This window comes from Cyanistes caeruleus, chromosome 1 (assembly GCF_971803275.1).
Source record: "Cyanistes caeruleus chromosome 1, bCyaCae1.hap1.1, whole genome shotgun sequence".
Taxonomy (NCBI): Eukaryota; Metazoa; Chordata; class Aves; order Passeriformes; family Paridae; genus Cyanistes; species Cyanistes caeruleus.
The window spans coordinates 83,030,365-83,052,236 of record NC_141701.1 but is presented as its reverse complement, the minus strand read 5'-3'; the positions used below and the strand labels follow the sequence as shown (position 1 = coordinate 83,052,236).

The 21,872-nt window shown below is 41.8% G+C and overlaps 1 protein-coding gene and 1 long non-coding RNA gene across 7 annotated transcripts in view; one reads left to right on the top strand and one right to left on the bottom strand.

Moving 5' to 3' along the window:
• Positions 1–1,104: 1,104 nt before the first annotated feature.
• The window catches only part of CDH20 (cadherin 20), a 118,792-nt gene continuing 98,024 nt past the window's right edge, over positions 1,105–21,872 (bottom strand). For all 6 annotated transcript variants that reach the window (XM_086899070.1, XM_086899077.1, XM_023919819.2 and 3 more), the window contains 6 exons: positions 19,583–19,836; positions 16,086–16,222; positions 13,470–13,591; positions 11,502–11,619; positions 4,123–4,374; positions 1,105–2,722 (listed from right to left, as the gene is read on the bottom strand). In XM_086899070.1, coding sequence (XP_086755196.1) covers positions 2,223–2,722; positions 4,123–4,374; positions 11,502–11,619; positions 13,470–13,591; positions 16,086–16,222; positions 19,583–19,836 — 1,383 coding nt within the window. In that variant the 3' untranslated portion in view covers positions 1,105–2,222. The remainder of the gene's footprint in view (positions 2,723–4,122; positions 4,375–11,501; positions 11,620–13,469; positions 13,592–16,085; positions 16,223–19,582; positions 19,837–21,872) is intronic.
• Positions 20,143–21,505, top strand: LOC147655664 (uncharacterized). Its single transcript, XR_015289697.1, has 3 exons — positions 20,143–20,250; positions 20,866–20,950; positions 21,403–21,505. It is a non-coding gene; the product is annotated as an uncharacterized LOC147655664 (long non-coding RNA).

Below are 21,872 nucleotides of genomic sequence, written 5' to 3'. Positions count from 1 at the left end.
TAGATCAGACAGGGAAGTGGTGGAATAGATGTCCTCCTGTGTTCTGTGGTATCACTGGTGACAGAAGGCAAGGAAGCTCTTAGACTTTCATCAGCAGCTTTGTGTCCTTTACATGACTTCTGTGAGCATGATGGCTGCAGTTTTAGTTTAATGTTTTAAAATCAATATGACATGTGAGAGTGAGTGCTATGGTATGAGTAAAAAAATCACTATCAAATAGTTGTCAGTGATCTTTTTGCATGGTGTAAAGCATGTTCAGGTCATAAGCAGAACCCTTGACATATTATGAAGGTCCAGATTTTCATCACATCAGATTAGCAAGCAAGAAGTCACTAAAACCGTTTTTCCTTGGTGGATGCATGACTTTGTGTGAGTCTATGGAAACAAGGCTCCTGTCTTAAAATTGGTATAACCTAAGGTTAGGCAAAGTAGAGACTGCAATGTTTTGTGCACATTTGCAACAGGAACTGAGTACAGCATGCCCATAGTAAAGTGTGGTGACTGAGTGGTTGTGTGCATATCTACTTTCTGGGCAATTGGAGGTGTATAAAGTCCATAGAAAGAAATAAACCTGCAAATTCCATTGCAGACTGTTCTGCTTTCAGAGGCCTTTTGTCACTTTCCATGAAACTTGTGTTAGTGTAATTTCCCTAGCTCTTCTCATTTATACATGCAAACGAGAGAGGATCCAGGTGCAAAACTGACTGCAGAGTAAGAATAAATAGACATTTTATCTTAGTCTGTCATGTCTCTGAAGGCATGAGACTCTATCAGGGCTGTGTAACTGGTTTCCAGATGTATCAATGCCCCAGCCTTAGTGTTTCAAAAATATCAGGCAAGACTGTTTTGACTTCAGCATGATTTGATTAGAAAAGTAGCTAGTCTGGTGGGCTGTACTTGGGCTGATTCACTGCTAGGGGCAATGTCCAAGTGAACAGTGATAAAAGAAGCAGACAATCTGCTCGATTCTGCAAACTGAAGCCTTGTCTCCTTGACATGATGCTGATGAACCATTTTTTTCTTGATGCTCAAGGCATGTAAAGCTGCAGATAAGCACTAACTGCTGTGTGCAAAGCAGTCAATAAATTTCCATCAGACTTTCCCTTCTGTTTAACTTTTATTAAAAGAGGTGCTAAGGTACTGTACTGTATGCAGTACATCATATTTATTACCAAAATTAACAAATATACAAAACTTATACATGTAATTTTCTTACATCCATTTATTGGTCTATAATACTGCATTTGTTCAAGTAGGTTATCTACAGTATGTAAACATCCCTTGGATTGACCTCACACAGATTAGGAAAGCCCATCTAACCCATGTAGTTACCAAATATAGCTTTTTCTTATTTTAAAATTTATTTGGCTTTCATTGGTAGAATCTAATCTTCACATTTGGCACATGGAAGAGACATCTACAGTGCAAAAAGAGGCAGATTTTCTGGTTTTGTTCTGAGCAGTTTAGAGAGTCATGGTTTTAAAGAGTCAAGAATAAATTTACACAAACTCGATAGGAGATGGATTAGTGTTAACGCCAATAACTCACAGATCAGCCATTAAACTAGAGCAGAAATTCAAAGCCTCTTCCCCAGCCCTCTCAGTCACATGGGAAAAAACCCCCCAACCTCAGCCTTGTTTCTAAAGGATTAAAAAAGAACTCTGTTAGCAACAGAGGGAGGAGTTTAGTTTACAAGGAGCCCTCTGAGATTCCAGTTTCAATTTTCTGCTTTGCAGATTTTTTTCTCTTGTTAGCAAGCAATTCTTTTCTGTTTTAATGGGAAAAAAAATGACCAGTGAGAAGCAACTTGTCTGTGGTGGCAATTTCAGTTGGAGTTTACAGATCTTTGAACCCTGATGTATAGAGCTCAGTAAGCTGCCGTGTACAAAGGGGAGAGAAAGGAAGAGAGAGAGAGAGAGAGAGAGAGAGAGAGAGAGAGAGAGCAATGCCATATTCCAGGTGTGAAGCTCTCCAATTTTGCTGTAAGAACCAGGAAAAAGCTTCCTTCCTTCCGTTTCTCATAGTTTCAAAAATGTGACTTAGTTTAACTGAGTAAAGCTGATCCAGAGAGACCTTCATTCGCACCCTCCTTCCCATTCTCATCCAAGCACTGTATTGCTATTTTTTTATGAGGCCTCACCCATGTCCATGGAAGCATCTGATGAGAATGGACCGAACCGGACACCGTTTCACATGGAAAGCCCTCTGCCATTCCTTGTCTGTTACCACAGAGCCCCGCTGCTGTCTGTGGCCCCGTACATCTCGGCCAGCTTCTTGAAGCGCGGCCCCCAGTCCGTCAGGTAGTCGTAGCTCTGGTCTGAGTCTGTCGTCACGGACTGTAAGGAGCTGAGCGACTCCGCCACCGAGCCGTTCCCTTCAAACATGTAGGTCTGCAGGGAGTCGAAGGGAGGCGCCCACAGGTCCATGTCAGCTTCGTACAGCTTGGCAAGCACGTAGTTGTGGACGTTGTTGTCCATGATGCAGGCCTGAGGCACGTATCGGGAGAGGCTCTCTATTTCAGGGAGCATGTCCTGCCGGTTCTTCACCACCAGCTGGGCCTCCCGCGGGTTCCACATGGCAGCGATGTCAAAGGCCTCCGTGTCCTCCTCCCCGCCACCCTCATCATCATACCTGACGATGTTTTCGTGGATGTTCTCCTCCTCGTCGATGATGTACGGCTGCTTCCGCTGGCGCCGCATGGAGAGGATGAGGAGCACCAACACTGAGGGAGCCAAGCAAGACATGGGGCTGTCAGCAAGGAGGCAGATCTTGCCAGGGCTTCAGACTTTCCTCTGCCCTACTTTCCCCTGGGTGAGCCCAACTAGCTCCTTGGATTTAAAGAGCTGTGGTGTTTGCCAGCTGAGAGGTGTAGAAATCTCTCACTACCTAGTCAAAATTGGTAGCTTGAGGTGCTGCTAATCTGTGCCCTTTGTCATCTGAATTCTTAACTCTTGAATTCTTAACCTAGGACATATATATCCAGTGGTGCTTGCCACTTTAAAGCTAGCCAGCTCAGAGGTCAGTAGCAGTTTATCTGCAGCACCATAGTGCCACAGAGATATTTTGTTTTCTGCTCTGCGGGTGGATTTTTCAGCCTGCTTTGGGGATGTCTCTTGGGCTGGTCACTGCATATGACAGAGATGGATGGTCCTAAGGCACCACAGTGATATGTCTGCCTACACAGCGAAATTCAGAGCTTGTCCCTTGGTCTGCTGTAACGAGTTGTTTATCTGCAAGCCTCCTACAGTGCTGCAGTGCTGGTGCTCCTTTCCCTCGCTGTGCTTTTTAGCAAGGGAAAAAATGGTCATACAGGCACCAGAGCCCTTTGATACTGAATATGTGCCATCACTTGGTGACTATTTCCAGAGTTAGAACTCAGCAAATATTTTGGATACTGAAATTTTGAACTGAGGTATCTAGGCTCCTTTGAAGAGCCAGAATTGAGGCACTTTTAAAGAATTTTTCCTGTATCTTACTACACTGTTCCTCAAACTGGGTCCCCTGAAATTTCAGGGAATGTGTGTTTTGAACTAGGTATCGCATGATTTGAGAGAGTGAACAAGGGAACTGAAGTTCTTTTGATACCAACAGCTAACAGGGGACATAGGATGTCTGGGCAAGGAAAGCATGAAATTTAATTATGGAGACAGAACTCATGCAAGATGCTCAGGCCCTTTACTACAGCACAGGCACCATTTAAATGTAGAGTCTCAAGGTAAAAAGGATGGGGGTGGGGACATCTCTCTCCAAAAGACAAGAAAAGGAACCGGGTTTACCACTACTGTTTCCTGTGGAGCAGGATGAGAAACTAACCTGCCCCAATCCACAGCTCTCAATACTTCCCACTGCCATATCTTTGCAGGAAAGCATGGCCATATCAGACACCCTAGCACTTTAGGCATCTGGCAGAAATATTTGCAGGCTATAGTTTTCTCCCATTCCTACAGTCCAGAGCCTGAAGCCATAGGCAGCTGACTACACCATCGGGTCCTTGATTTGGCCCTTTAGGAATGCATGTGCCTATGTATACACATATACGTAGATGTGTGTCTTTGGGTCCTACACCTTTGGTGGATCAGAACAGAAAAGTCCGTCCCTCCCAAGAAGAAGTGAAGGCTTTACCTAGCAGGACAAAGATGCAGGCGAGGATGGCAATGAGTGCCCCTCGGCTCAGGCTGACAGGGAGGACGTAGGCCTCGGCGTTGCAGGACATCACCATGCCCTCCTCATCGCAGCTGCACACGTGCACGGTCAGCGTGCCCGTGCTGCTCAGCACCGGGCGCCCGTTGTCGCTGATCAGGATGGGCAGGTAAAAGGTGTTCTGCTCGTGTTGTCTGAAGCCAGAGCGCCTTGTCAAAATCCACGCTGTATTGTCTATGGGCAGGAAATAAACAGGAAATATACAGAGAGAAGAGCTTATGTGCAGAGCAAATACATTCAGCAGAGAAAAAATGTTAAAGAAATCAGCCCTAGACCCACATCCATTTTTTTCTTCTCTCCTCTTCTTCATTTTTTTTTTAGTCAGTTCATCACTAATCATTTTGCCTCAGCTTCCCCTGTTCCAGTATCTTCTCAGGCCATAGATTCAAACCTGAGAGGCATATACACCTTAGGACCTGCCTTTAACCCTTCTGATATAAAGTGCCCAGGGCAAACTCACAGTGTTCAGATTTAGTGAAGAGAGCTTTCAGAGGGCAAGACAGAAATGAACAGTTGAAGGCAACTTGTTGTCCCTGTTTGCTTATGCTCAGCAGCTTTTCTAGATCTCAGATGCTGCCACCATGTTGGAGATGCTGGCATGTAACCTTTGTGGATATGTTACGGCACTCTTTTTTTGGTTTGGCACTCTGTTTTTGATACATGGCAGGGTTATCTGCTTGAGGCAACAAGGAGACAAAGGAAAAAATCCAGCTTGCTATCCTAAAGCAGCAGTGAGTTGAAAATTCACAACTAAACATTTTTTCTGTGAAATACATGCAATTTCAGTAGTACTTCTGTCAGAAAAAAGTCAGGATGCTTCATGTCATTATTGTCAGAATTATTCTGCTTTCATTTGACCATTCTGCTTCATTTAGTGTCACTGCCTGTTTTTTAATAAAAACTTAAATCAAAAGGAATCAAAATGATGCTGCTGACAAAAATAGTAAAAGAGTGACCTAACAGCCAGTTGCTGTTGGCCACTTCAAGGGAAATTCCTACCTTTGGGGCTTTTTCCTTCATATTCAACATGGTTTTTTTTTAATGTCAAAATTAACCAGTGGCATTTGAATTCCTGTCTATCTTCTCCCTCAAATTCCTCAGATTGTGCATAAATTTTCATAATAAAAAAAAGGTGGGAAGAAAAGGTGAAAAAGAAATGGAAAGTGGATTCAGGAAGCTGTTCTCAATTCCCATCTCAGGATGCCAAAGCAAAACTTTGGAGATGAGTGTTGATTTTGTCAGTGATGACTTTGAGCCTATTGGAAAGGGCAAGATTGAATGTCTCCAATGAGATCTGGCTCTCCAATGAGTCTAAAGGAGCTTGCATGAAAATTGTCCTTTCTTACAAACATGTCTGCAAGGCTTGGGCCAGGAAAGATAAATGAGGAACACAGGTACTTTTTTTTCTGGCAGACGTACAAGCTCTGATTCTGTGCACTCATGCTGTGGCATTTTTTGGGAGATATCTTCATGCAGTTTCTTTTACTACTTAGTTTTGTTTCCCATTCCCTTGGTTCAGAACAGGTCAAACAGTCTGGCCATCTGCATCTCCAGGTTGTTACCAAGGAACATTTGCTATGTTTGAAAATGCAGGATGCTGATCAGCTGTTCTCAGGTGGATTGACACAATGGGACTGCTACCTGGAAATGGTAAGAAACCTTCTGATCACAAGTAGACTGTGAAAAAACCTAAAATATTAACATAGAAGTGTTAAATTTCCTTATTATTTCTCTGTCCATTCACTGCTAAGATTTAAATATTAGGTGATTTTTTTTCAGTGTAGAAACTCAGGTTACATGCAGATAAATTCAGCTATATTACCTACTGTAGTCTGGACACCAAAAATGATTTGATGGCTTTTTGAAGGGAAATCAGGATCGTCATATACAGCCAGCTATGGAATATAGGCAAGCTCAAGCTAGACTAGCCAGATTTGTCTCCTAGACTTAAACTAAACCAAATTACAAACTCTGTGCTGCAAATCTCATAGCATCAGAGAGTGCACCTAAGTATTGAGATGTCAGGTTCCACAGTTTATGAGATTAATTTAAATTTGTGACATGTTTTTAAAAAGAATCCCAGGGTCTTTTTTCTTGCACATCAATGACATTTCAAGCTTTTACTCTGAAAGCATAAAATTCTGAAGTGTGCTGCATGTCTGCATGCAAATATATAGTGAAATTGTAGTGTCTTGTTAAATCATGTCATCCCAAGAGCTTTAAGAAAAAACCACCATGTGCCAGATGAAATTCAAAAGTTTCTTAAAACTAATTATGTGTCAGTGTTTATTGATTTCACCTTTGATATGCAATGCAGCTCTGCGTATGTGCAGTGGGTATGGACAGACATAGGTAGGTCTCTTCCTAGGAACAAGAAATAGGACAAGAGGAAACAGCCTCAAGTTGTGCCAGGGGAGGCTTGGATATTAGGAAAAATATCCTCACTGAATGGATGATCAGGCACTGGAAAAGGCTGTCCAGAGAAGAGTTTGAGTCACCATCCCTGGAGACAATCAAAAGATGTGTAGATGGGGCACTTAGGACCATGGTTTAGTGGTGGACTTGGCAGCATTAGATTAACAGTTGGACCCAATGATTTTGGAGGCCTTTTCTGATCTAAATAACTCTGTGATTCAGGAATGTGTCCCAAAACTCATCAGAGAGCAGTACCCTGTGCCTCCCACAGCTCCTGGGCAAAGGGAGTGCTGTGGACAGGAGCCCTTGCTTGCTCAAACCTTTCTCTTCTCTCTCCTGGGGCACATACAAGTGCTTTCTCTCCCTTGGGCTGTTTATGTGCTCTCTATATGTGCTCCACACCTGTTTCATCACTGGGTCAGTGATGGCATGAGGAAAAGCAGCCCAAAGGCAGAAAGTGGCAAAGTGCCTGCATTTATGCTATTTCAATGAAAATACTTGAGTCGCCCTAACTGTAGTAATTTGGTTGTTTTTCTCTTTCCTGGGTGAAAGATTCACTTTCTTTAAACTGACTTACAATAGAAGTCACAACTTCTATTCAGGTGACAGCAAACCTTCATTTCATGTAAAATTTCTCTTTGTGAGGGGAAAAAAATTAGTTTTTCTGAGCTGGTCAAACTTTGCCCGTAGAAGTCACAGGCAGTGAACCTGACAGAAGCTGTGCAAGCTCAGCTAGTGAGAGATCTCAAGGGTTTTTAATCATTCTTTTTTCAGGCCAAAACCACATTTCTATAATCTAATATTGAAAGATATATATCTTCTGCTGTGATGGGCTGACCGTATCATCCAGGTCTTAAATGTTCTTGGTGATTAAATTCTTTTTGTAACTTCCAGCATTACATTTCAGGCCTTTTGTTTCATTTTGCTTTGTACTAGGCAGGCATCCAAATCATCCCTAAATAATTGTTCTACCTGTTACTCTGCAACTGAAATACATTGGTGCCAAAGCTTCTTGTGTGACTCATCAAAAGCCAATGTGATTTGACGTGCGAAGGACATGCTGGAATGTGATGCAGTATGGCAGAAACTTGAATACACAATTTTATTCCAAATTTGATATCTGCTAAGCCCCAGCCATCAAGAGAAGAGGGCTTGTGAGGACATGAGAGCCCTATTATATTAAAAAAAAAATAAGAGTAGGCACAATAAGAATGCCTAATATTTTTCCTCCCAGCTTCCAACACAGCACCTTTGGCTTGTAGAGGGCTGGATGGCAGCACTTAGCTCCAACACTGAGCAGAGATGCTGAAGATTGCAGCATGGCTGGTTCCACATTTGTGTGAAAACTGAACTTCCCACAGGTGTGCAGGCTGGTGTCTTCGTGTGGTTGTGAGAACAAGCCATGGAGCACCATCTTCCTGCAGTTTTCCATCTCACTGGAAATGATGTACCTCTCTGGAGAGGTCAAGGGAATTAACCACTGTGTGGGTCCCAACCTTGAGATCAGAGCTAAGCACTGCTCTTCTCACAAGAAAGGCTTGGTTTCTTTCTGCATGCACCTGCAGAAGAGCTGGGGATAATTAACCTGATAATTCTTTTAGGCTTTAAAAACTGATTGTAATAATTATGAAGAGTTAGGAATAATATAAAGAAAGATTCTGCCAGCAGTGGGAGAAAGAACACAAGGAAGCAGTCAATCTAGACACGACTGGGTTGGGGAAAGAGTCACACTTTTCCTTGAGGATTTTCAGCTCACTGCTTACATGCGTGAAGTAGACCACAGTTTTAAGGAAGGCAGAAATAACTAAAAATTTTTCTAGGACAAATTTAATTGTGTTGTGAAGGACTGTCAGAGGCTTCCAGTGACAGACCTGGTCAGGGTATGACCAATCTGATCCTGCACCATTAAAAAAGGCTTCTCTCTTCAATAGTTCCTGGTTACTAAAGATGGAAGGCAGTGATTAAGGCTCAACAGAAGATCAGCTCAGAGTTTAATCTGGAAGTGCAGTTAGCTTATTTTGTTGTTCATTCTTACAGCAAGCCTCTCTAACTTTTTCCCAGAGTAGTCTCACTTGGAAGAAGGTGGAAGGAGGATGGCTTGACAATGCCATGCAGCCGACACCGAAAAGAAGGGAGACTCCAGCTCAATTCCCTTCATCACATTTATCCTATAAGGCCTTGAGAAGCCATTTGTGCTCAGGTCATTGCAGCTACTTAACATGTCTATTTCTCACTGATTTTACTGAACTCAAAGAGAACCCAGCGTGTAAGTAGCTTAATTTCTCCTTGCCCCAGATCCCCATCTATAAAGCAGAACAATAGCATTTCTCTGTCTGCTGAAGAAGATATGCAAAGAATGAATAGACTGAAGAAGTTCTCAGAGACTAAAATTACAAGGGCCAAAAAAATATGTAAAACAGCTCATCAGAATGCAAACTGTGATCTATCTGTTGCTCAGTATAAATCAAGGTTTTAATTGTTGCCAAGAAGGCTACATGTCTTGCAGTTTCTCTTACTGCTATATTGGACAACCAAGTAATCAGCACAATTGCTAATCTTAACAGTGCCTTCCCACAGCCTGGGAAGCATTCCTGTCTCGTGTTTATGGGCACAGGCTGTGACTAGCAAAGTGCATTCTGTTTCTTGGCTAGCCACCCTGTGACAAACAGTATAGTTACCCCCTCTGTGCCCAAGTTACATGATTTATATAGTTCTTAGTGGCCCCTAGATGAAAATATAAGCATAAATTACTTTTACTGAAATGACTACTGCACTCCAAATTGCTGAGGCAGTAAATAAACCCTTAATCATAGAATCATAAAATATGCTGAGTTGTAAGGGACCCATCAGGATAATTGAGTCCAACTCCTGGTCCTGCACAGGATACCTCAAGAGTCACACTGTGCTGAGAGCTTTTCCCAAATGCTTCTTGAACTGAGACAGGTTTGGTGCTTTCACCACTTCCCTGGGGAGCCTTTCCAGTGCTCATACAGCCTCTGGGTGAAAAATGTCTACCTCATATTCAACTTAAACCTCCCCTGACTCAGTTTCATGCTGCTTTGTCGAGTCCTGTCACTGGTCACCACAGAGAAGAGATCAGTACCTGACCCCCTGCTTCCCCTCACAAGGAAATTACAGACTCAGTCTCCTCCAGGCTGAACAGACCAAGTGACCCCAGCTGCACCCATACAGCTTCCCCTCAAACCCTTCACCATCCTCACAGCCCTCCTTTGGATGCTCTCTAATAGCTTAATATTCTTCTTATACTAGCTGGATCATTCAAATAGTCAGTGGTTTGATACTTGCCATTTTTATTTCAAATTAGTAACTAACAGTACCCTAAACTTCTTCTGATATATATATATACATACATACATACATACATATGTAAAACTAAAACTGGTATTTTATACAGAGTGGGAGGCACAGCCATTCAGTCACTGCTGTCACTATAAATTATTGCAAGTATGGCCTTAGACAGAAAAAGTGCATCTGATGCTGGGAGTTTTGCGAGTTTCTTTTTTTAGAACAATGCCTTGAGGATGAAATAAGCTTGCTTTGCCAAATGCTTTAGCAATAGTTTTGTTATATTTTTTCATTTATTTTGGCAATATATACTCACAAGTGAAAAATACAGGGAGAGAAAAAGGGGATAAAAATGCAAGAAATTGTGTGGGGAGGCTGCAGGGACACTTTACAAAAAAATTCTTTGGGATGCTTTGGGATTAAAGAGCATTAGCATGCTGTGGAGGAGGGCTCCAACTGCAAGTAGCATGTTTTAAGACATGTTTGGTTAGTGAAGGCATGGGATTCTTTTTAAGGCTTTCTGTTGCTTTTCCATATGCCTGGAGAGGCTCAGATAGGGGCTTATGGAAGTAAATGTGACAAGTAGGCATGTGTGGGGGCAAGGCTAGGCTTGGAGGCTGGCCATAGATGCTGCAGGTGGCCAGTCTTTCTCCCCATTTATTCTGGAATTGCTTGCTGATTTGTGGTACTTAACACACTAAACTCGTACTGAAACCCAGCCCCTCAATACTGACTTTCAAAACTCTGCACCAGGTCACTCAAGGTCATCCCTCTTTCCTAATGAAGGCTGGTGTGGACCAGATTTTAGACCTTGTCTGCCCATGGAGATCAGTGATCCACAGCAGACACACAAAGGCCTGCTATGGCAGGATTTTCCTGCCGGCTCCGAATCCACCAAAGCTTTCCCAAAAGAATCAAATTCCACTGGTTAGAATGTTCAAATGCCAGTGATTTGCCATGAGTCTTCCCACTGGTGTTTCAGTTTCTACTTAGGTCATCTTACAAAGACCTTTAGCTGTACACCAAGTTACCTCCCTAAGGCTTTGCGAGTCCTCCCTACTTCCCTTTTTCTCTAGGGAAATGAGGATGTGCAAGGAGAAAGAAAAAAAGTGCTTGGGGGAAAAGACTGGAACAGTACAAAAACCTTCCCTTTTTCAGTGCCTGGCAGAAAATATGAAGAGTACAAAAAAGAGCAATGTAATTCCCTTCAGATTTTTCTTCTAGTTCCAGTTACTATCCTACCTTTAAGCATCTCCTTTTGAGCAAATGCAGTTTCCACTCCGATAATCTGAGATGCCTGCAGCCTGACCAAAAGATCTGAATTTGCACAAAACACTGGCACATTTCCTCGAAAAAGAAAAGGGGGACTATTGCTAGAGAATATTTATAGGGAAGAAAATATCATATAACCTTCAAGTGTATTAATTAATATGTCATTTTTTTATTGCCTTTAAGGAGCAGGTGTCACTTGGTATTATTTGAAATGGCTGTCTTATCACCCACTGTAAGTCACAGCTTCTCAAGTCCAACTCAGGCATTAAAAATTAGAGTAGCTAACTGTCTGTGTCCACTCTGATTACCTTGATTGTCCCTTAGAGTAAAGTTGGGGTTGTTCGCTGCCTCTGGAGCCAGGCTGTAGTAGAAGTGCTGACCCTCCTGCGGGTCATCCCTGTCGATGGCACTCACTGTCTGAATCAGCTAGAGAATACAAGAAAAAAAGTAGAAACAGGTGAGAAGCAAAATATTCATAATATAAACAAACAGATAACATGCACTTTATATCTTCAAATATATGCAACTGGAGCATTTGAACAAAATTGTCTTCCAGAGGTACAGTCTTCTCTCAAGAACAGAAAAGATTTTGCTGTGGTCATACACATCACTTTTAAACAAAGGAGGAGATAGTCAGTTTAACTCAAATAACAGATACTTTCCTCTCATGCATCCCTATCTTCTCTTGCATTATTTTTTTGTCTTTTGAGGGCCCAGGTTTTTCAGAAGATTCATTGTGCACTAGAGAGCTTGTAAGAAAGCTCATGCTTTCAGCTTCATTATGCAGGTAGAAAATGACTTCAGGTTGATTATTTCGCCACTCTTTTAGTTTTTAATCAATAAAATTCTTCCCAAGATGTCAGTGGAAATCAGAGAAAAGCCAACCATGCAGAAACTCTGCATATGCAATAAATAATACCAAACTAAAAAACTAAGACAATGCTAAATCCAGAAAGAGATTTGTTACTTCACTTATAGAGGCTTTGTAAAGTAGGTCTAGCAGCTTGAAGCACAATGAGCACTGTCTGAATAAACATTCTGGCATATTTTCAGACAAGGAATAAATCTTCACCAGGATTTTTTTAACTTTAAAGTTATTTTGGGATTCAAAGGCAAATATTGCCACCCTAAAACTGATTTCAGGACGTTTTAAAGTGTGGCAATAGAATTTAGTGTTCTCTGCTGAAGGAAGTAGTCCAGATTAGCATGCATAATAATATTGAACTTAACTTATTACTTAGGACATTTACCGTTCAAAACCAGGAAAAAAGCTTTAGGCAATGATTTCTATTGCCTATTTTATGAAGAATCTCTGCAAATTGGTGAGATGAAAATATCCTATATATGATAGTTGTAAGGACAGTTACCCCAGCAGTGAGCAGCTATTTCATTCTGCTTCACAGCTGGGAGAAGCTTCAGCAAACACACAGTGATACTACTTGCATAATTTTTCCTTCACAGATCATGAGAGGTGTGTCTATGTGTTTAAATGCTATTTAAGCTAGACAGCTTTGCATTAGGAGGCTCCAGTCCCCACCACAGACCCTGGTGGTGGAGAAGAAGTGGCTCCCCAAAAATGATCAGTGGCAGAGCTTGCAGCAGGCCCAGTGAGAGAGATATCATGTCTGTCTCTGGCACTGGTTACCTTGTTCAAGGGCTTTGATGGGGTTTTGGAAGGGAGAGGAGCAGAATCTTTGCTGCTTGCTTGAAGGTGCTGGTTTAGAGTGTGTGCAGTGGGAAGTCTTGTGTTGCTTTTGACATCTCCAGTTCACAGCAGAACATATTCTGCTTGGCACCCCCTTGAACCTGATGCAGTAAGTTATGTCCAGCTCCCGTAAGTCCAGGTGTGTTTAAGGCTCTTAAAAATTTAGTAGTAAGCCTTGTCTGTCACACGTGGCCTGGGCTGATTCCGTGGCACTGCTCATAACACTTCTCCTCTCTTTGATGCTGCTACAGGACACACTGGCTGTTTGCCTGCTGGCACATGCCTAAGGGAAGGCTTTATTTTAGCTAGAAAATGTATTGCACAGTGAGCCTAAAATTTACTTTGGGAAAATAAAAGAAATGTGGGAGAAACAAAAGAGCTGCTATATGTGATGCTCCTTCCAGTATGATATGCTTGCCTTTGGAATGAAGCACAGATGGCTGCTGATAAGAGCTCAGATGAAATGTGTGAGTAGCTGAGCCCTCTTTCCAACACTCACCCTTCCTGGCATGCTGCCTCCATGTAGGATACCATGCCCTTCCCAACCCCTGGTGTTACGAGCATTTCTTACCTGGCCTGCTTTGGCATTTTCACAAACAAAAGCTTCATAAAATCTTGCAAACTCTGGTGCGTTATCGTTCACATCCAGGACTTTCACCGTCACAGAGACGCTGCCCACCTGTGAGGGGTTATCTGGAAGAAGAAGTTTAATGTAAAGAAAGCAATATATGGGGAGGGGAAGAGCCTCCTCCTCACGCTGCTCAAGAGGTAAAGCAGGTTTTCCACTACTAGCTTGTGTTAAATCACATTTTTGCATCAGGAACTGTGACTTGGTGACTTGGGTATTGTGTGACTCAGAGTGAAGCTGCAAATGCTGCTCTCTTTCTAGCCTGGCTTCCCATGTAATCACATATTTTACAAAAAAAACAACTCTGTAAAAGACTTCAACCTAGTTCAGTCCAATGAAATATTTCTACAACAAACATATTAGACAATGCCCCCTTTTGTTTTTTCTATTGTCCTTCAACAGGGCAATACTGTTTGTTGAGCCTCCCTACTGGTGGCATGAATTAGGAAGATACTGTTTTAAGGATAGACTTGTTATTTAAAACTTGTCAAAAATGGCAGATTCTATCTCCAGTTCAGATATGCTTTTGCTCAGAATTTATGTTCCTTGAACTCAAAAATAGTGTCAAGTCTTTGATACTTTGTACAGAGGGGTTTAAAATGTAATAACACATGAAATTGTACAGAAAAGCTTTCAGTGAAGCTTAAAATTGCAATGAAAATTTTACATTCTGCATGACATCATTTGTGATGTTTCTGTCCCACTGGTGCATTAGCTTTCTTTGACAGTAAATCCTTACATCTTTTCACATATCTTCACAAATTCCAGACTAAGTGGCTGCAAAATAATTTGTTTTTCTTACTGTGCTTGTCTGCCTCAAATCATAATTTTCCCCCCTTATTTAATGATAAAGTGGAACTGTAATCAGAAAGAAAAGAAATATTAAGGGACCACTAGTAGTGCAAAAATGAAGAAAATTCTTTAGTATTAATATTCTCATCTTCTTTCTATATGTAAAGCTTTGTACATTTATCTCCAAATATATCTCCCTTTATAGCAAGAAATGATATATTAATCTAAACAATAGAGTTTACATGCACTCTGGAATTTTCTTAAATGTTCAGTGTACTGTATTCCACAACATGTGTCACATTGTGTCATTGAGATAACACCCAAAAGATGTTGTTTCTCCCTAATTTATAATGTAATCCTTCAGCTTCCCACATATGCATACACACATCTTGCTAACACACCTGGTGTTGTGGCAGACGAATACCTGCATTTACACTCTAATTGATCTAACCTTTACCACTAGGGGCCTTCAGAAGCGCACAGCTAAGACATTTTTGAAACTAGTGATTAAATTAAAATATTGTGCTGCACATGTACAGAGCAAAACTCACAGAGGATTGATGGAAAGGGAACGGAAGGAAGACACGCCTTCCTACTGCTCTCTCTCTCAAGCGCTGCTACAGGGGCAGCTTTTACAGACTCATGGAATTGCAATGGCCATTGGTGGCTGAAAATAAAAGTAGTGTCAAAATAGATGGGGGTGAAATCCCATTGTCTCAACCCCTCTCACTACTTAAAAGGGCACAGAAAGCCATAATGTGCTGGAACAGCCTGAAAATATGTGGCAGAGTAACTCCAACTCTTGTGAAATAATCCCCCTGCTTTCAAGCTGGCCAATTGCAACTTGGGGAAGCTTGTTGAAACTTTGCTTCTCTCCAAGTGGCCCATATCTCTGGCACAGCCTAGAAGTTTCTGAGACACAAAGAATGACTCAGCTATTGCTACCAAGCTGCAGAAAAGCTTCTGTTCCTCAGAGATGAACTGAGATCCTGAGCAAAAGCTATGTGAATTGAAGGAATTTCAGGTGAAGACTAAGTGAACCTTTTATTTGCCTATGTATCAGAAGTTCCTTTATGAAGCTCACATTTGTGAGTGTTTCAAACTCAGCTAAATTTTTCATACTGACACTATGAAATGAACATCTCCTTCTCACAGCCTTGAAAAATATCAACACAGATGAATCTGGAGCTGAATTTTAGCTCATTGTAAAACCCAAAAGCATAATGAGTTCAGCATACTCAAAGATCCCAAAGCACTCTGGCCCAAATTATTTATGTAGCAAGCAGATGGCGATGTCATTTACTTGCTGCTGAGCCAGAGCAGATTTCAACTAGTGACCTAGCAGTGTAGGATCACTGCTGCCTACCAGTCCCTGCACCACTCAATCCTCCCAGGCAGGACTGGGAGCTATAGCAGCTGTGCAGCCTTTGCAGTATTTGCTCTAGCTGCCTAGCCCTTCTGAAGTGAGAGGACTCTGCCAGAAACACATCAGAAAGAGTTTTAAATAAATCCCTGGGATGCTAATGAATTGAAAAAGAAGGACTCTGCCTTTAATTGACATGCTTTACGCCTCCCACCACCCTATGAATATGAACATAAAAAATAAATAAAATGCAGCATTTGCTTGTTGATGTCAGAGCAGCAATTCACTTAATGTGTCTTCCCACTCAGTGCATAACAATATGTGAACTTTGAATTCAGGTCTCTCAGCCTGCTTTGTCTACTGTATCTCTATGTATCTCTATGTACAGTCTGCATTCTCCTTACTCAGCTCCATGGCCAACACTGTGATGTTGTGCCAAGAAATGTCCTCCCGGTCAAGAGGTCTTGCAGTCATCAGTGCTCCTGATGTTATGTCAACGTAAAAGAACCGTCCTGGATCACTGCTCCTGTCAATCGAGTATCTGCAAGAGTACACATGAAAAAATATTATGCAACCCTTGTGAAAATTGTGTTATAGCCAACAAAGTATCCCAGCAATGGGGATAGTGTTGTACACAGCAGATCCACATTCTTCCACAGCCTAGTTATGTGCTCCTTTGACTTGCATAGGTACAGAGTGAGATGCTGGAAAAAGTTCATGTGGCTAATGGCATTTAAGAGTGAGTATTACTTGAATTGAGGTGAAATACAGGAAGATTTAGAGGAATAAGCCTCAAAGTAAGGCACAGATCAGTGCAGGAACATCTGTTCTACAGAGAAAATCTGCCAGTGAGGAGTATAATTTCTTTTTCTAAGAGAAATAGTTATGCCCTGTCCCTAGGCAAATTCAGACAGGATGAAAATGGCTTCAGATCAGCTCATTCTCTGAGCACATAGGTTGATGAGGAGGAACAGGTCGTGTCCTTGGTTCTTCCGTATTCTCTCCTTCTTTGGGGGAATAAACTCCACCTGCATCCTGAAGCATGCTACTGATGGAGCTGTGTCAGCACAAGGGGAGTGATGCTTGGCTTTCTCATAGCATCCAGTCACAAAAACTGCTCCCTCTGTGAGGCTGATTCATCATAATTACTGAACCTGCCTGACCAATGTCATGTCAGCTCAGTGCTGGGAACCATCTTCCTGCACCTGTGAATGGGGGATTGTTGTGGTGCCTGCAGGCCAGAAAACCTGGGCAGGCAGGCAGCTGATTGACAGAGGTCACTGCAGTGCTTGGTCAGAGGGACAGTTTCTCAGGGTGTGTAAAATACTCAGTATCCTTCACAGGCATCGCCTTGCCCTTAAAGACACTTAGTGCAAGCTGCGTTCCCAGCTGACTCTGAGCACAGTAAGGGATACTCTGGCCAAAGCCACACACAGGCCTAGGTAAATGTCACAGCCTAGAACAGAGCCCAGATTTACTGTCCTTTTTGTTGGTTCTTTCATCAGAGTGGAAGGAAATTAAAGGCATTAGTCACAACAGACAATGAACAGGGCTCATTCTTCTGAATTTTCTCCTTTCAGCATGAATGTGTTCACTGGAACAAGCATAAGAGTCTTATCTTTGTATAGGGACTTATTAAACCCAGATATAAAATTCTTTTACACTCTTTTTCAGAACAATCAAAGAGGAAGGGATTGCAGCCTTTCCTTCCCAGCCCTTCCTATCTCTTCTTAAATAAAGAGATTTCACAGGCATTTGATTTATTTAGACAACAAGTATGAGTGTTCCTATATTTTGGTATAGTAATTATTCTTGTATGAGGGCTATAAAAAATAATTTCTCTCTGACATTTTAAGGCCAACGAGTACCTGAAATTGAATATAGCCTTGTGATTAGTGGTTCAGAATTAAGCACAGTGTCAAGAGGCACTTTTTCTAGATTCTCCAGCTAAGTTCTCTTGTTAATGTACCTGCTCCTGCACACTTGTTTCCACTGTACTATTTAGATAATGTTCCTGAATCATTTAATAACAATCATGGCATGCTTCTAGCCATCAGAATTTCACAGTGTAGGAGCTGGGTACTGGATGCTGAGAAAGTGAGGATTTGAGCCAGATCACAGTTTAAATTCCATATGGATTTAAGCTTGTGCAACATAGTATGTATCTGGGTTTATTGTCTTTCTATCTTGCCTTGCCCTGTGCAGCGAAGCCTTGCCCTGTGCAAAGTGAATTTAGTCCAAGCTTAAAACATTGCCAGACTGATACTGCACTGTGTTGGAATGAATGGAGGAGACCGCAGAAGAGGCAAGAACTAATTCTTAGTATCTGCATTTAAATAGCCTTACAAATGGTATTTATTCTTACTTTTTCTCATCTGTTTCTTCACCTTAGCATGGGGGAAAGGAGGGAAGGAATGAGGGAAGAAAGGGCAGTGGAAAAGGAGGAAAGTGGGGAGAAAAGAAGAAGGAAGTTATTGAGGAACAGAGTTACAAAAGGGTCTGTGCATATTTAATTTTTTTATTATTTTAATGTATCTTTGTTGATGGATTCTGTGCTTTATAGAGGGCTGTTCATCAAGGGCAGCCATTGCAAAGCTCTGAAAAAGACTAAGAAAAATCTCATTAAAAATAACAATGATCAATTCTACCCTATGATAGTCCTCAGAATTATTCTTATACTATTTTAAGCAGATTAGCAGAGAGCTGTTTGCATTGCAGGGTTTGGATAATGTCAGACAGTAATCAGCAAAATAGGATGTGAGTGGAAAAAAGTTTAGGGTAATGAAATTGTGATGCAGACAGTATAATAGTTTTACTGAGGAATTTGAAGCAATGTCATGAGAAGTATGATAACCTTATAATGTAGGCAGAAAAGATAGGTATATTAAAGTAGCATAGATGAAAAAAATAATTAGACCAGCAACGGGGAGTGCAATACCATTAAGAAGAACAGGCTTTGTGTCTGCTCAGATCTCTCCTAGCTGAAGCCCACAGAATTGCTCATTTAGATTTTACTTTCTTAAAAAAGTCCTAATATTCAATGTTTCAACTCCCTCCTGTATTTCCCAGGACTCTTCCTAAACAGAGGCATCTCAGAAGCTGGACTAATGCACAGGTAATTGAACAGCAGGTCAACACCCAAAACTCTCAGATGAGAGGAGCAGCCAACCTGCTGGGATAATAAATGTGCATTCACTGGTGGCTTCTGCAGGTAGTGAAAATCTGCGTGGGCTGGCCTCAGAGAAGAACAGCCTTCTCTGATAAATGGGGCTGGCAGCGGCTGGCAGCCACTGTGGAAAAGAGTGCTATGATCACACAAATTTGCTTCTTTGGCTCTTTGCAGAGCTGCAGCTATGAAGCTCCCATGGCTGTAAATATACCTTAGCCTTTCTTACTGCCTTATGGGAATATCTAGCTCTGCATCTTTGACCTGACACTAGATAATTTAGCAGTTCTTGAATATTTATTAGCATGCATTCAATCTACTCCAGAAGTAGTTGTGTGTTAGACCTTGTTGACAAGGGCAAGCTTTGAAAGAGAAGGGGGAGAAAGGACGAGCAAGTTGATCACCTTGCCACAGGGATGGCAGCAGGTTCTCAGTGATGCTGTCAGGTTTTGTGCCAGCAAAGGCAAGATTTTGGGGTTTGTTTTTAATGTACACTATCAGGACATGCCTGACTGGCTCATTGCAAGGCTTGATGCAGATGTCCTCCACAGCACAGAACTGGGGGAGCTCCTGCATTGCTTTGACAGAGCCCTCAGTGTGTGAGGTCTGGTTTGCTAAACCCACTGATGATTACTGCTGGCTGGAAAGATGGAGAGTGACTCTCACCCATCACTGCCCCACCAAGCAGACCTACTAAGGAGTGCTTGTGGGTCAATACACAATGAGAGGACAGACCTGATGGAGTTGTTGGTCACGTCTGGGTCCTTGGCAGAAATTATCTGTATAGTGGTCCCAATCTCCACATCCTCAGGCACTTCCACAAAGTAGATGCTGGGCTCAAACACCGGAGGCTCATCCACATCCTCCACACTGATGTGGACAGTGGTGGTGTCACGGAAGGGACCCAAGTTCAGGAACCGCATTTCCAGGTGAGGGTTGGCACCCTCTACTTTCAAGGTGTAACTTTTCTTGCTCTCAAAACTTAAAGGCTGAGGGGAAAAAATATATCTACCATCAGACACACTGAGCCATATCATTATTACTTTTAATTTCAAGTGCAACAAAGAGAAATATTTGCAGATGCAGAAAAAGCATTGAAAGATAGTAGTATTAGAAATGGCATTGTATACTTTTCCTTTCTTTTATTTGATAGTTGAGCTGAAAAGGCCAGGAGAAATACTTGCAGATCACTTCAAAATACATATTCTTTCATTCTTCTTGCTCAAATGAAAATATAAGCAGCCATCACAACATTGCATTGTAATTCACACAACCTGTTTTATGCCACTTTGCAGAAAATACATGAAGAAGGAGACAGCAATGGGAGCAGCTTAAAATAAGGCAAGATAGTTGGTTCCTCAAAAATGGACACAGTGGCAGGAACAAGGATGCTCACACAGGAGGTAGAGGTCCCAATTAGCAACCTCTTTTTTCCCCTGAGGACTGGAATCTTATCTCCAAGAGCCCTGTGTGCCTAAATAAAGGGCTACAGCTAAGGAGCAGGGAACATGGTCTGCCTCTCTTGCCCCTGCAAGTTCTTATTCCAGTTTTTCTTTGTAATCCATCTGTCCTAGAAGTGAGGTTTTTTCATCTCCTCCTTTCAGTAAGTGTCCTAAATATGGGTTCACCATCCAGGTGTGATGACTGCTGGAATTTGAATCTGCTCCTTGCCTACAGAAGTTTAATTTCAAAGCAGTTTAATTATAAATAATCCCTGATATCTTCCTGTGGGAACTCTTCGACTTCATATGAAATGTGAAATATTAAATACTCAAGTATTATTTGAAGCAGGGAGTGAGAATAGTGTCCTTTTCCCTATTCCCTTTTCCCTTCTCTCTTTTCTTTCCTTTCTGAGACAATGGATAAAGAGTGCCAGCTTCCTCTGTTAGTAGTTACATAAATTTGATTTCCTATCTAGATAAAACTGCTTATTTGGTATACATGGATATAGAAGTAACTAATACTGACACTGAACCTCTCAATAAGTAAATTTTTCATCTCCCATCTTCTTTTCACAGATCCCTGAAGAAAATGAGGTGTCTCCAAAATCTTCTTAGAAATGAGTGAAAAATTCCATATTTAATGTGCTGCTTGCCAGTCTTGGTAAGAGATAACTGTAAGGATTTGACAAATCAGAAGAACAGTATGGAAGGATCAGTCCAAAATATAAACAAAATGTCACCAGATGAAGCAACTCATAGAGGATACAGTCAAGCTGTAGTCAGAAGTTGCAAGCAATTGTGCTGTGGTTAAATGGTCACAACCCTTGACTTGAATAATCTGGAGAGGCCTGATGCTGAAAACCAGCACAGCTGAGTTCCCTTAGCTTGCACAGATTCTGAGTGAGACAAACTTTTTACCAGGAAAGAAATGGCTAATCTCAGGGTCACTCAGTGGGGCATACCCCTCTTTGCTATATGAATAGCTTTCAAAAAGAGTGGCTTTATTTGGACATACGGATTTGACCCTGGAATTACCACACACAGCAGCAGTTCATTTAGACTGCAGTAAGATGTCTGCTGTTCCCATCCAACCTCTTTGCTTCTTTTATTCAGCTCTTTCTTTTTGAAGACCAACCACTAGACTGACACACGGAGATGGGCAGGAAAATAAAAGAGAAGGAAGACACCAAAGCAATTGGAAGTCAAAGGTGCAAAGGTCAGTACTGTGGCAGTAAAGTTCTCCTTTGCCAGTCATAATCCATTTCTTTCCTGCCATGCTCAAAGCTGGCCAGTTCTGCAGCCATGAGGTGTACATTAGTTTAAACAGCATCAGCAGAAAATTTCCATGCTCAGGCATGGCAGCAGTATGTACTATGGACCTCAAAACAACTTCTGAATTCAGTCAAGTCTTCAGTACTTGTCTGCTGCTGCAACAGCCTCCTTCTTCAGAAGTGGAAACCTTGTAGTGACATATCACAGCTCATGCTTTCACAGTAAATTACCAGCACTGATATCTTGCATAGGAATGCCTGACTAAAGACTGGCATTCTTGAAATTGTAAAACTGAAAATCATTGTATAGTC